The 15,621-nt window shown below is 41.0% G+C and overlaps 2 protein-coding genes across 2 annotated transcripts; both read right to left on the reverse strand.

Moving 5' to 3' along the window:
- Positions 1-7,512: 7,512 nt before the first annotated feature.
- Positions 7,513-10,087, reverse strand: LOC307039742 (uncharacterized protein). The gene is made up of 3 exons (XM_079682103.1): positions 9,209-10,087; positions 7,749-9,027; positions 7,513-7,643 (listed from the first exon to the last, which is right to left on the reverse strand). Coding segments are annotated over exons 2-3 (1,272 nt in total). The 5' UTR covers positions 9,019-9,027; positions 9,209-10,087; the 3' UTR covers positions 7,513-7,641.
- Positions 10,088-10,238: 151 nt separating this feature from the next.
- LOC307039735 (uncharacterized protein) lies at positions 10,239-15,178 on the reverse strand. Its single transcript, XM_079682088.1, has 2 exons — positions 14,896-15,178; positions 10,239-12,560 (listed from the first exon to the last, which is right to left on the reverse strand). Exon 2 carries the CDS (start codon positions 12,548-12,550, stop codon positions 10,832-10,834), a length of 1,719 nt encoding a protein of 572 aa, XP_079538214.1. The 5' UTR covers positions 12,551-12,560; positions 14,896-15,178; the 3' UTR covers positions 10,239-10,831.
- Between the last annotated feature and the right edge of the window lie 443 nt (positions 15,179-15,621).

A 15,621-nucleotide genomic window follows, 5' to 3' on the forward strand; every position in this document is an offset into this window, starting at 1 on the left:
GACAGCATATATCAATATTATAATCTGATATTAAATCATTTACCAGTATTGCTTTGGATGCTAGAGATCTTATGTTTAAGAGACCACATTTAATCTTCCTGTTTTGTTGCACTGTAGTAGTTGTTACATTTACTTTTATTAGGTTATTATGTATGACACCTCTATTAGGTTTTACCTTAAATTGTCCTTGGGCAGACACACACACCGTTAATATTGGGTATTTTATTGGGGTCGGGATTCCTATGGATGACTGCCTAGGAGAGAGCGCAGAAAAGCGTGTAAGACTGCGACTCTGCCTCCTGGTCTCAACTCCAGTTTGTCATGGATTAAGTCCACAGAGCCCTGAAATGTTTGCCGAAATGAGATTTGCACCTTCCAAAGTAGGATGAATGCCGTCTCTCTTAATCAGACCAGGTTTTCCCCAGAAGGCTGTCCAATTATTCACGAAGCCCACATTGTTTGCTGGGCACCACCAAGACAACCAGCGCTGAAATGATGACATGCGGCTATACATGTCATCATTGATCAGATTGGGGAGGGGACCAGAGAAGATTACGGTGTCCGACATTGTTTTAGCATAACTACACACCGACGCCACATTAAGTTTGGTGCATTCTGATTGGCGTAAACGAACATCATTACCACCGACGTGAATAACAATCCTACTGTATTTACGTTTATTTTTAGCCAGCAGTCTAAGATGCGCCTCAACGTCGCCCGCTCTGGCCCCCGGAATGCATGTGACTGTGGACGCTTCGGTCTCTAAATTCACGTGTCTCATAATAGAGCTACCAATAACCAGAGTTGGCTTCTCAGCGGGTGTCTCGCTGAGTGGGGAATATCTGTTAGATACGTGAACGGGTTGGTGGGGACCTGCGGGTTTCGCGTTATGCCCCTTCTGAACAGTCACCCATTCTCCCTGCTGCTCGGGAGTTGCCGGGGGACGGCTAAGAGGAGCTACCTTTTGCCGGTCCGCACCGGCTAACATGGGCTTTACTGTAGCTGAGTTATTTTCTAAGATGCGGAGCCGGGCTTCTATGGCTATGATTCCCGCCTCCAACCTAACAACTATACTACATTTAACACATGTATCGGTACCAGTAAAGGAGGTAGGGGAGTAACCAAACATGAGACAGTTAGAGCAGGAAATAGCACCCGAGGGTGGGGAAAGAGCCATGGCTAGCTATCAAGCTAAAGTAGCTACCGTTAGCAAACCCGAAAAGAGTGTAGGCAACTGTGGAGTTACAGTCGCTAAGAGAAGGAGAGTTTGTGAGTGCTTAAACTGTAGTAACGTGTGATTACAACGTCAGGCAGTTGCCGTGATCAAGAGTTTTAAAACGATCGATTAAGTTAAGATAACAAGCTATCAGCAACAGAACAGGCACACGGGATACCCGGAGATGACAACAACAACCGGAAGTTACAACATGCTTACCGCAATAGTGGTCCGTGTAGAAACCGTGTTTCATCCCACAGGAAGAAGGTAGCTTTTTAAATCTCACTTTGTAGGCTGACGAATAAAATGTTTGACTGTGGTTCAAAATTGCTTTAAAAACCCGCACAAAATGACAGCATATGCCACAAATTCCACAAGGAGTGATTGGACTTTAAAATAAACGGCAAACAAAAGAGGATGAATAACTGAACAGCACCCAAGTTCATTGCTATGGCAACGGGTGATTAGGCCTTCCAGTAAGCTGAGCTCACACAACAGTGGGCATACACACACACACACACACACACACACACACACACACACACACACACACACACACACACACACACACACACACACACACACACACACACACACACACACACAAACACACACACAGTGAGAGAGAGAGTGAGCATGGGGAGAGGAAATCATACTGCAAGGGTCAAAGGAAGACGCCGGAAGGGGATTTAAGTGTTGACAGGTGTGTTGTAATATGGCATATTATCTAGTAAACCTTTTATACAAATGAAATCCCCTACGGATCATATTGTTTAACATCAGTGAGGTAATAATCCCAAATATTTGATGGATTAACGTTTATTGGACGATACAATTATAAACATTCTTTGGGGCTCATATAACTATCCTGACCTTTGTTATGTTTTCATCTTATCCCATTTGCTCTCGTTTGCCGTAAAAGAAAAACACAGCCCTGAATTGATTGTTTTTCTGTGTGTCTGTTGACATTTGTATGTGTGTGTTCAGCAGGTTGCAGTTGCACCATAAGGAGGCTACTGGAGGCTGGAGGGCAGCTGTCGGACTGTTTCCACTGAGCCAAGAAAAGAGGCGTGTGTGTGTGTGTGTGTGTGTGTGTGTGTGTGTGTGTGTGTGTGTGTGTGTGTGTGTGTGTGTGTGTGTGTGTGTGTGTGTGTGTGTGTGTGTGTGTGTGTGTGTGTGTGTGTGTGTGTGTGTGTGTGTGTGTGTGTGTGTGTGTGTGTGTGTGTGTGTGTGACCAACACAGCAAAGCAAAGCAGACGAACGTCTCATGGGTTTTGCAGCTTTGAAGTAACTATTGTATTTTCTTTATGCCCACAGATGATGAATCTCTATGTGAATATTATTGGATTCAAAGACTTCCTAGCAACAGATTCACAAACATTACTTTTTTTCACTTAACAATCTCAAAGAATGACCTTCCTTGACAACAATCACAAAGGTTGCTGTTCCTTTTGCTGTTCCTTTTCTATTTGAAGTGTTTTTGCTTTAGCTTTTGAGTGCTTAAAGCCTGCTTATAGAAATTTTGAAGAAATGCCCATCAGCATTGAAGATTTCTTTGATTGAGTTTTGCCTTGAGATTTTTATTCTGAGGACAAAGAAGTGAACCTCCCCCAAAGGGGCTCTCTGAGTTTTATTATCATTTCACAAAGAAAGAATATACTATGAAGAATGGGAGGATGAATGCTAAAAGATAGGCCATAACTCTATCGTATGTTCCGCATATTCTCGATAATAGGCCTCTGTTGGTCATTAATCCCAGGTAATCAGATGAACGATTCCTTCTGATAATCCACCTGGTTACAGCAAGCTATTTTCCAGTTGAAATGTCTTAGTTTAGCTATAATGGGTTCCCCTTTATTTGATGGCCTCTTATGTTCATCAGCACATTGCCCTTTTCACACACAATTACCTCCTCAGCTCCATTTCAGGCTCATTAGTTTATCCCTCCCTAAACAGAGGTTTCAAAGGATATGACAAGTTATTTTTGCTTCAGTAAGAAGATCGTTTAGCCCATTGAGAGCTGTAGAACTGTTACAGGTTCACCCAGGTAAAATCCATCAGGAAGGCTTTTAGAAACAGTGAAAGAGGTTTAATCTGAACAACAACCCTGTGACCTTTCACCGTGTTTATGAGCAAGAATCTTATCCTTTGCCCTCTATCTCATTGTATGTTTCTGTGTACAAAAGAGGGGCAACTGCTTATTCTCAAATGTAAACCCATGTAGAGGCTCAGTCGCATTGCTTTGGAAACATTTAAACCAAGATAACCTTCAGAGCAGGGCATTTAACTCTGTACTCAGCAAATACTGAGTATGAATACTCCAGCTAGTGATTATAGTCATATTACGTCGCGGCGAGGTCATATGTTAGCTTGTTAGCTAATCTTGATTTCAGGTGTTGTTTTGCGCCAGATACATTTGAACGTCTGAATCGTGAGGTTTTATTTCTAATTATGAATATATTTTTGTATCATGAGAAAATCTGCTCCAGTAGGTCGGATTGAGAGTGGGTTCTCATTTTAAATTAGATTATCTTCGACCAACAAATATATCAGTAAAGCACAACTTCATTAAAATTGTCTGGATGATTTTAACAGCATCCCCTTTTTTACCTTTTCAGACAATTGCAAAGTCTCAGAAACTGCTTTATCTGAAATCACAGAGACACAGAAACATGTAGAGTGGACTGAAATGCACCAGTCACTCAAATCTGGATAAATAATGAAGACATCAGACTGCTTATTCCATTTCAAGACAAGAATAGCTTTGTGATGCCACATCCCAGGAGAGGTCTTAACAATAGCAAACCGTGCATTACACTCGTGCTGTTTTATCCACCAGAGAAATGCCCTCTAGTGGAAGACCTTCACATTTATACATCTAAACATTATCAAGTTTCTTTTTTGCTTACTGTAGGTTTAAGTTTTTCCTTGTAGCTACATTTTAGTTTTTAATATACAAAGTAGATATTTTACAGTTTGAAGTTTATGACATATACACAATTAAGTGAAAGTTGACCCTTAACCTCATAAATACTTAATTAATTATTAGTCCAATTATAAGAGCAAACATTTAAGATTAATTTTAGTTTTTAATTCAGTTATTAACACTTACACACATGCACAAACTCACAAACATGTTCACACAGACAGGTTAATGAATCTGCCCTACTTTTCTCTTTCTGTGCTACTATCTAATACAAGGCCTAATTAATGTATTTAACCTTTAGTTATCAGGTAGACAACCGTACCAAACACACACCCAGAGCCTGCACACTGTCTTTCACTCTGCCACATAATGAGTTCACCTCTGGGATTCATTTGTTTAGCTGTAAAGAACCAGTGTGTCCTTATGGAGATAGTGCAATAAAGTTTGCAGCAATCAAAATGTCTAATAACAAAACAAAAAGCTTTATTACTTAACTCTAAAAGAAACAACTATAAATGTAATCCAATTTATTACAATTTCATCTAATTTGCAGACACATAGATTGTCTGAGATCAAGTTTCCTAAACTCCTTATGTTATCTGTGAATGGGACATCATTTCATGGATCTCTGTCTCGTCAGCCTCCCACCCTACCTCGACCCTCATCAGTTTGCCGGATGATGCCATCGCCATGGTCCTTCACACAGCTGTGAGCCACCTAGAAGGCAGCTATATCAGGATGCTGTTTGTCGATTTTAGCTCAGCTTTTAACACCATCATACCTGACATACTAGTGGAAAAACTGTCAAGCCTAGGTTTCCCCTCCATCTTATGCGCCTGGATAAATAATTTCCTTACAGACCGTCCTCAGACAGTGAAAATAGGCCGTTATTGCTCCTCCACCCGCACCCTCAGCACTGGCTCCCCGCAGGGCTGCGTGCTGAGCCAGCTACTCTCACTCTACACACACGACTCCATTATAAAATGTGCAGATGACACCACTGTGGTCGGCCAAATATATAAGGGAGACGATGAGTCGGCATACAGAGACGAGATCCTGAAGCTGTCTGCGTGGTGTTCAGCAAACAATCTGTATCTGAACACAAGCAAAACAAAATAAATCATCATAGACTTCAGAAAGCACCGTCCAGAACACGCCCCCATTCATCTCAATGGAGAGAGAGTGGAGAGGGTCTCCACCTTTAAGTTCCTGGGGGTTCACATTTCGAAGAGCCTCAGCTGGACAGCACACACCACTGCAGCAGTTAAGAAGTCCCAGCAGCGACTACACTTCCTGAGGGTGCTTCGGAGAAACCGACTGAACAAGAAGCTGCTGGTGTCATTCTACCGGGCGACCATCAAGAGCGTGCTGTCATACTCCATCTCGGGGTGGTATGCAGGTTGTTCAGCTGCGGACAAGAAAGCCCTGCAGAGAGTGATCAGGATGGCAGAGAAAACCCCCTGCCCTCTCTGGATCACATCTCCACCTCCCGCTGCCGCAGCAGAGCTAACAAAAATAATAAAGGACAGCTCTCACCCAGTTCACAGACTGTTCTCTCTCCTGCCTTCTGGGAGGAGATACAGGAGCTTCAAGTCACGGACAAACAGACTCAAAAACAGTTTCTACCCCTGGGCCGTCACGCTGCTTAACCACCACACATAATGCAATAACTCTAACCATTATCACACATACACACACTTTTAATGCACTTTATACACTTTTTATATCAATATGTGTAACTATTTATTCCCCCGAATGATTGTTTATGTTGTCTGTCCTATTGCCGTGTTTTTTAGTGTTATGTATGTGTTTGTATTTTTTGCACACCGGGACAGAGTTGCACTCTGAATCTCGTTATACTCTGTGTATAATGACAACACAAGGCTTTAACTTAACTTAACTGTAAGAAGGTGTTTTTTGTACCCAAGTGTAATAAAACAGATATCCAGGAAGATCTTTTTTTTTTTTGACAACTTCATTTTTTATTATCCATATAACGTGTTTTTATTTATGAAAACATTTGTTATTTCCTCAAAAATCCTTTACAATCAAAGACTTTCATGATGATACATCTCCTTGTTTCATTGATAAACAGCCTGCTAAAGCATGTGATCAATAGGTTAACATTGGGAATTTTTGGCATTACTTTTAATTATATTTTAATTTCCTATTTTATTGATGTTAATGTGTTATATACATAAAAAAAACATTATATAAACAAGTAGAGGGTCAATTGTATTACCTAAGAATGCCTTGGCAGATCATATGATTGCAAATATGCTCACCTACCATATTTTGCACCAAACAAGGGAGCTTTCTCTAAAGGGGCAGTTGTTGTTTACATTCATCTATGTAGAGGCCTGAGGATGACCTCCCTCCTGTAGGAGAACCGGGTTAGTTCAACCCTCTGGTTCTTACTCTCCCTGCGCTGCAGCAGTCGGTAGAGGGACAGGGTAAACCTCGCCAGCACCAGTGTACAAGTGATCTCCAGCACCAGCAGTGTGGTGTAGATCATCATCTCAGATTTGCACCCCTGAACTTTGTTTCTGTACTGATGTGTGAAGGAAGGCGATGGCTCCTGACTGGTTGGCTCCATGGGACAGGTGAAGATCACTAGAGTGGTTTGAGGAAAAGGCGTTGTTGTTTGGGAGGTGGTAGGTTGGGTAGTGGTAAGGGCGGTTGTGGACATAGTTGTTGTGGTGATGGTGGATGGAAAAGTGGTTGCAGTTGTCGTGGTTGAAGGTACAGTTGTCGTAATGGTGGTTCTGGGTGTGGTTGTTGTCGTGGTAGTAGGTACAGTTGTCGTTAAAGTGGTTGTTGTCATAGCTACAGTTGTCAAAATAGTTGTCATAATAGTGGTTGTGGTTGTGGGTGTGGTTGTCTTGGGTAGGGTTGTTGTTATAGTGGGTGTGGTTGCTGTTGTGGTGGTTAATACAGTTGTCATAATTGTTGTTGTGGGTATTGTTGTGGTCGTAGGAAGGGTTGTCATAATAGTGGTTGTTGGTGTGGTTGTGGTCGTAGGAAGGGTTGTAGGAAGGGTTGTCATAATAGTGGTTGTTGGTGTGGTTGTGGTCGTAGGAAGGGTTGTCATAATAGTGGTTGTTGGTGTGGTTGTGGTCGTAGGAAGGGTTGTCATAATAGTGGTTGTTGGTGTGGTTGTAGGATGGGTTGTAGGAAGGGTTGTAGGTAGGGTTGTCATTATGGTGGCTGTGGGTGTGGTTGTTGTCGTCATAGGTAGAGTTGTCGTAATAGTGGTTGTGGGTGTGGTTGTTGTTGTGGTTGTGGGTGTAGTTGTTTGCAGAATTGTAGTTGTTGGTATTGTTGTGGCTAGTGTTGTGGTTAAGACGGGGGTTGTTGGTATAGTTTTGGTTGGAAAGGTGGTTGTTGGTGTTGTGTTAAGCGGTTCTGTAGTTGGGAGTGTAGTGGTGGGAGTGGTGGTTGGTAAAGTGGTGGTAGGTGTTGTTAGAATTGGTGTTGTGGTAGTAACGATGGTTGTTGGTTCTGTAGTGGGAAATGTCGTGGTAGTGGGGGGAAGGGTGGGGCAAATAAATTGATCCTCTGTTAATGATTTAATATTCTGCCCTTTTAGATGTTCTGGATACTCACAGACAGCAGCAGACACAATCTTATCAAAGTGTGCTTTTATCCAGAGGTGAAGAGGAATCAGATTACAGTCACATCGCCACGGGTTGTCACTGAGGTAAAGTTTCTTCAGTTTTAATAAAGGCTCAAAGATATCCTCTGGAAGAGTATGGAGGTCATTGTGAGCCAGCCTGAGTGTGACCACCGATTGTAGCTTTTCAAACAGATCTGCGTCCAGCGACTTTATCTTGTTGTTCTGTAGATTCAGATCTACCAGCTTCTCAGGGCCTTCAAAGTACTCAGCATACACCTTTACAAACTGATTTTTAGACAGATCTAACTTCTTGAGTTTCTTCAGAGGGCTAAATACTCCTTTAGGAATGGTGCTAAGACTGTTTTGACTGAGGCTCAAATCTGTCAATTTAGGCATTTCTCCAAAAAGCACAGGTGGTAGACTTGTCAGTTTATTTGTCTGTAAGGTCAGCGTTTTAAGCTGAGTGAAGCCAACGAAGAATCCTTCAGGCAAACCTGTAAGAAGATTATTCTCCAGAAGCAGTTTATTGAGTTTGTCTTTATGTGGAAATAGATTAGGTAACAATTCTGCTATTTTGTTTCCATGCAAGGCAATTTCTTTCAAGTTTGGCAAATTCTGGAAAATATCTTCAGGAACCGAGGTCAGCTGATTGTCGTAAAGTCGTAGTGTCAGCAGTTTATTCAAATTTGAAAACCAGTGGGTTGATACAGCAGAGAGATTGTTTTTAGCCAAATGAAGCACCAAGAGGTTCTCCAGGCCATCAAATGTCCCATCTTCAATCGATCCAATGTTGTTCCCATGTAACTGCAGCTCTGTTAATTTGTCAAGGCCATCAAACAAACCTTTTTCCAGACTGCGGAGCTTGTTAAACTTTAGGATAATCTTCTCTAGGTTGCTGAGGTCTTTAAAGACTCCCACTGGGATGTACATTAATGGAGTGCTTGAGATCTCAATATGCTTGAGGTCTACCAAACCTTCAAAAGCTCCCGGTTCAATAGATGTCGTGGTGGTGGACAGTAACTCCAGCTTTTCAAGCTGCGGGTTTTTAACAAAGGCTCCTTTGGGGATTGTTTCAATCTGGCTTGACAAAAAAAAAAACTCAGTGGCACCTGGTTTCAGGAGGCTTGGGATTTCTGTTGTAGATGAACTGAAAACATCCTGGTTTTCTTTGGGACAGTCTGTCTCATTTTTACATGTTTGGTTCAGTGAAGCCTCAAACAGCAAAGACAAAATAAGAACGATGATTTCTCCTCTTGACATGCTTATTCACTATAAAAAGAAAAAAATGAAAAACCTTTAACTTTTTATGAAATGTTGTAGATTCAACTCTAACCTTATATACCTTAGGTAGTTAAATGTATTGTTTCTCTTTCCTATGAAAGTTAATGATCAAGTTTATCATAAACATTTTTCAATCTAGAATGTTTTACAATTGAATGCCAAAACCTACCTTATTATTTCCTGACGCTGGTTGAAATAGGTTGTTACAGCAGTGAGGAGACACAAACACGTTCAGTATCATTAGTTATCTTCTGTATCGATGTTAGCCAACAGGCCTGGAGTGGGTTGCATCCCATGTGAGGCGTGGTGTCAAACACTTCTGCAGCTTGAGATAAGAGCAAGGACTCCAGGTTTTAAATAGATCAGTTAGTTACAGTGCTGTTCTGCAGCATGGTTATAATTATTTTCTAATGTTATTGATTGAAAAATACAATATAGTAATAGATTGTAACTAAGTATCTATCATTCATGTGCACACTCTAAACATAGACCATAATATATATATATAAACATTTTCTAATTTTCTAAAATATATCTTTTCCCACATCAGGACAGTTTCACTTCACATGCCTTCATCTCCAGTTTTTTTATTATGTTTGAACTTCCTTCCTTTTATTGTTAATGTCAGGCAACAATTAGATATAATGTACATTACAGTATTTATGTTTCACTTGTTTTGTCTTGGGCAAAACAAAGGATGGAATTTTAGTTTTGTATGTAAATGATTCAACAATTTTTCTGACTGCCTTCAATAAGTGTGTCAGTCTTTTTGTAAACTTAATTTAATGAAGAGATGAGTAGACGTGAAGAAGATGGGTGGATTTAGTTTACCAGTAATAAATGTACATCATCGCTACATTACAAAACATACATATTGCTGTAAATGCAACAAGGGTTTATGGTGCAATATCATGCTGTGCCTCCTTCCCTTTACCATGTCTGAAGTTTATTTTGTTCAGTTTGAATTACTACTCAACTTAATCAACATCCTTACAGACATACCAATGATTATAAATTGTATGTATGATATTTTCTTTTTCATATAATGTATGAAAGAATATGTCAGTGTAATACTACTTTTCAAATGTATTGAAATATTGAGTCCTGAATAATGTGTAAATAAAAGATAACTTGTTCTCAGATTCAATGAGGTTAAGCTTGAGTGTAATACAAAATAGCAGTAAATAATAAACACAATATAAGATTGCTCCCACTAAAAGTAGTGCATTTATTCAACGTATAGTAACATTTTGCATTTTAAGTGTGAAACCATAGTATGAGTTGAGTTACAGTCGAGTCAAAATATTTTTTAACGATTTCCGTTTTGCAAAAAGTAAACCTGTCTCCTAAAAGTATTGTTAGCACAAAGAGTAATTGTCAAACTGCAACTATAGGAATTGATTTCACAAAGTACTGAATGCAGCATTAAGTCTGCAATAAGAAATACACTGTTTCAGAGCATCTGAGTTTAAATTCCCCGAAATGTCCATGTTGCCCACAAGATGGCAATGTGGTGTTTTCACCATTAGTCAATACTATATATCAGTTGTCTTTTCACAGCACACATGAGGGGAAACTGGCTGGTAAATTCATTACAAATAAAATCATTTAAATTGAAAGCTGATTAATTCAAAAGTGTACTTGTTTGTTTTAGCTGGTACATCTGAATGTAAACGAAGTGGTTAATTCTGTTGCTTTTGAAGCTGGGCTCCACATTTTCCAACTTAGCCACAATAACCAATTTTCCCTTGGCTTTAATAGTTCTTGGGTTGCTAAAATTGGGTGGTCTCATCTACAGCACAGAGTTCTTGTTTCTGCGGCCAATATTTCCCCTGCCTCTCTTGTTCTTCCTCCAGCACACAAAGCCGATGATGACAGTGCTGAGGATGACAGTGGCTACTACTGCGATGACGATGAGGATGATTGAGTTATCATTAGAAACAGTATCCTTCTCCCCTTGCCCACCACTGGTGACCTCCTCACTGCCACTCTCTGAGGCAGCGGTGGTCTTGACTACAGGTGAGGAAGTGCTTAGTCTCGCTGGTGGAGTCTGTGGTCTCCTCCTCTTCTCCGTGGAGGTCAACACAGGGGCCTCTGTAGAGCCGAAGGACAGGAAGTTCTTATCCTCTAGCAGAGCAATTACCTCGCCATTCAGATTTAAAGGTGCTTCACACACCACAAGCGTTTGGTTGGCCTTGGATGGGTGCTCTTTCAGCCAGTTTCTAAGTGGTAGAATATCCCTGTCACACCTCCAGGGGTTCTGCTGCAAGAGAACCTCCTTTGCTGAACTGAGCGCATCTAGACTCTTTTGTGGCAGATTGGGAAGGGAGTTATTTTGCAGGTCTATCTGTCCCAGGTTGCTCACGCCCTGGAGAAATCCCAACGGTAGGGTGCTGATGAGGTTATGCTCCAAAGAAATGTTGACCAGACTCGGCAGATCTTGGAAAGTCCCAGCTTGCAGTGTTGTGAGCAGATTAGTGTGAAGTGATACCTCTCCAAGCTGATCCAACCCTCCGAAGGCCCTGGTGGATACAGAGCTGATCTGGTTGCGACTGAGGACCAGGAGACGCAACTGTGTCAGGTTTCTGAATGTGTCATCCTCCACATGACTCAGTTTGTTGTCATACAGCCACAACTCCTGCAGGGCCATGGGCCCAAACACTCCTGGCCCCAGACTCTCCAGCTGGTTTTCATACAAGGAGATCTGGGAAAGAATGGGCAGGTTTAAGAAGATCCCTTGTGGAAGAGATCTGAGCCTGTTGTTGGAGAGGTACAGCTTCTGGAGTTTCAAAGTCTTGGAGAACAGATCCTGGTGGAGATGAGTGATTAGATTGTCATGTAGGGATAGTTCCTCCAGTTCTCCAAGGTCATCCAAACTTCCAAGGGGTATTTCCTGTAGAGAGTTTTTGTTAAGCCGTAAGGTTTTCAGCTTTGAAAGACCCTTGAATGTCTCTCTAGGTAGATGACTGATATTGTTTCCAGAAAAAAGAAGGATCTGCAGCTCAGCAAGAGGGTGAAAAGTTTCTTCAGGTAAAGAAGTGAAAAGGTTTTTGCTGAGGTCAAGGTGTTGTAGCTTTGCCAACGTGGAAAACCAGTTAGGGCGGAGTACCAGGAGATTGTTGCTCTTCAGATTCAGAGTCTTGAGTTTCAGAAGATTTTGGAACAAGGCATCTGGGAGATCTTGTAATTCAGTTGTAGTAAACCCTAAGACACCCAAATTCGGAGATAAATCAAAGGTGCCAGTACGTACTTCCCTTAAAACTGTGTCTTTCATAAAAAAGATCTCAAGTGCATCAGAGAAATCAGTCAGGTCCTCTGGTTTCAGGGAGTAGATACTGCAATTGGAGAGGTAGGTGTCTGTGGTTGCTGGGGGCACACTCGTGGGGAAGCCTGAGAGCCCGCTGCAGAAGATTTTGGTTCCTTGACACATGCATCCATCTGGACACGCCCAAACAACAGTGTGGAAAGAGCAGAGAAGAAGGAACACTTCAAGCTTCAGGGGCAGGTCCATTTTCTTTTACCTAGAACAGAGTAAACAGCTATGGTCAAGGTTGGTTATGAATCTTGAATCAGTTTTACATAGATGGCAAAGTATATTTGAAGATGTCATGGACGTTGTGTACTAACATCTTTAACATGTCAGAGTCAGTTAACCACCAGTCACTTGGATTAGTTCCACCTATGTAAACATTTTAATATGTCCTCTGTAGCTCTGGAGGACTGGTGTCAAGAAAGATACAATATATTTTATTTTTTATTTTTATAAGAATGCCAGTGTTACAAATGGTGGTATGGAAAGTGGTGTTTAAAAGACATTTGCATTCAGCATTTAGAAAGGGCGTAACTGTCCGCTTTAAGTGGAAATGAGAGCTTGACCCATACTAGCAACTATAGTCAGCCTCTGGTTTAGCAATGTGTCTTTTATATGCACCCCAAACTTATGGATGTGCAATACTACATTTCTTTGGCTAATGCTGAGCACAAGTTCATGCCAGTATGTGAGTTATCCGAACTTTCAATCATCACTATAATTGCATGAAGGGTGTTAGGAACTCTTATTAGTAGCCTGCCTACATGTTGAATGCCTCAGCATTCTTGTTTAATCCAAAAAGGAGACATTTGCAATGCATCCAGTGTTGTACTTTGTTGCTTGGAGCATCGCCCACCAAGATGGCCAATGGAACTGGCTGGTAAATCACCATGGCTAGTAGCATTTGGCATTAAAACCAAATTGGTTTCAAACAGTATTTTTCTAGCTCAAATAAAAGGTGTGCTGCCAAATGTTATCAAGTACTACATTCTCAAACTGCAGAGTATACAATTATAGAATATGGAAATGGGGTTTGTTTTTCTGCCACGAGCTAAAGGATCTCTGTGTCTCTGGTGCATCACATGTTTGAGGCTGTGGCGGAGGCTGGGCTTTCTGTTTGTTATGGCACAGGAGGCTCCAAAGGCAAAGCTCTGCCAACATAATGACCTGCTTCTCCATACAAATCCTTTTAAAGTTCTGCAACTTACGGTTGGCAAGCATGAGTTGTTTCTCAGGTTTAGATGTATTAGGGTGCAGAAAGTGTCTTTCCAAGGAAGTAACTTTCTAAAGAGACCAGTATGCCCCTCAAAAGAGCTCAGCAAAAAACGATTTCTTTCTGTCTTTCCCTCTTTTCCCTTTGCTCTTCACATCAAAGATATGGTTATAAAATACATCCTGTTGCGTCACAGCTGTTTCAATTTCAATACATTCATACTCGTATCTGTTTTCATTTAAGAGGTGGGTCACTGCTGTGAGAGGGAAAATGTTCTCATTGTTAGTAAAACAGCAGTATATGCTATTTTGAAACCCGTTATTCTTTATTCCCAACCCTACCGACACTCCTACTTTACCATTATCCTTACTTTTACTGCTACTTTTAATAACCTTAACCCTAAACATTTGGAATAGCATTCCTTCTCATATGTTGAAATTAGGTTTTATGGGGCGACACCCAATGTTTTCATCACTATCACCATTTCCCTTTTTCTTGTGTGAAAGAGAATAGTCAAAGTTAACATTTAAAACAGGGATGTGAATCTGAATACGCTATATGACAATTGAGTAATGTGTTATCTTTATATAGTTCCCCTTCCCCAGTTTATGTTAAGGTGGGAAACATTAGGAACAATGGATTTAAGCAACTTAAGTAACTTTTCAGACACATGACACATTCTAGCATCACTGCTTGTAGACACAACATCAACACACTTTGAAAGCTAAACCATGTTTCCTTTTGAGTTTGTAGTATAACATCCCAGTCCAACAGAACCCATGTTCCCAACTTAGACAACCTGGAATGCTCTGCAGCACTGTGTAATGGCTTAAGCATTTCCAGTTCACCATGAATTGCTTTATTTCCCCCCCCCCCCCCCCCCCCCTGAGCCATAGCAGAAGGATCAGGACTTTGTGTGTCATGAAAAAAACTGAACTAGCAAAGTGGGGCACAGTGCTGCCAGAGAATCTCACTCAAGCCACATAACTTGATTACAAATTCATTTAAAAGGTTTATGATTACTACTTTATGAAACATAGTGTTAAGTCTAACGGTATCCAAAATAAAAATAAATGTTAACAAAAAGAATGTCACTAAATTCAAGCAAACTTATCCTATTGGCAGTAATGTACTTTACACAACAATACAGACAGGTTAAATTGTGTACAGAAGCTTGTATTGTTAAGGTAGAAGTCCAATAGATTACCCTGGCGTAATGCTGTTATAACTTACTGATAGCTATCCTTCTCTTAGTAAGGTTCAGATAATGTTCTATCTCAGTACAGTTCATCACCTTGTTAACCAGCACATCACCCTGTTTTAGAGAACTTACCTCCGGTAGTGGCAGACGATTGAGTGAAGAGTGACAGTGAGTTGGTGTGGTTATCTTTTATGGACGTCCTCCCTTCCTCCTCAGTTTCACAAATCGTCTGATGAAAGTTTCCGGCACCGTCTGAACTCACACACCATCACATTTTCCTGCTCTTCGTCATCACTCGATTCCCCTCACCAACCAGTTTTCAGTTTTTTGCCCTGAGCTCATGAAATCTGCAGGTCCTATTACTCAGGCTTTAGTTGCACTGCTCAGCGTCCCAGCTATAACCCCCTGCCCCCTCTGTTCCTCTCACACACTCACGTTTTTTTTTGCTAAATGGGATGGTGGGGGATCAAGCACGCAAAGGGAAGCCCCACCCTCTGGGGATTTGCGTTTATACTATAGGCCTACAGCTGTCTGTGTTCGTTTGAATACATGTAAGAAGATAAGTGATCTTTGCTTCATCTTAGGTGATTCATATGTTTTCAATCGTTTCATAGCATTGTATTCCTTCAATAATCAGAACTATATTTATATTATGGGTTAGGATTATAAGGAGAGTATACTTGGTTTGGTTGATAGAGCTGGTGTCTTTTTGTGTGACATTGTTTTGTACGTACGTGCCTTTTTGTTTGGGTGTGCAAATGTAATTGTCAGCTTGGCATAGTTTTGATGTGACGTCCCCAGTATCATGGTAAGCCAATGATTCCATTTGGATGTTTACAGTTTTGAGATGATATGAGT

This window comes from Notothenia rossii (assembly GCF_949606895.1).
Source record: "Notothenia rossii genome assembly, chromosome: 1".
Lineage (NCBI taxonomy): Eukaryota > Metazoa > Chordata > Actinopteri > Perciformes > Nototheniidae > Notothenia > Notothenia rossii.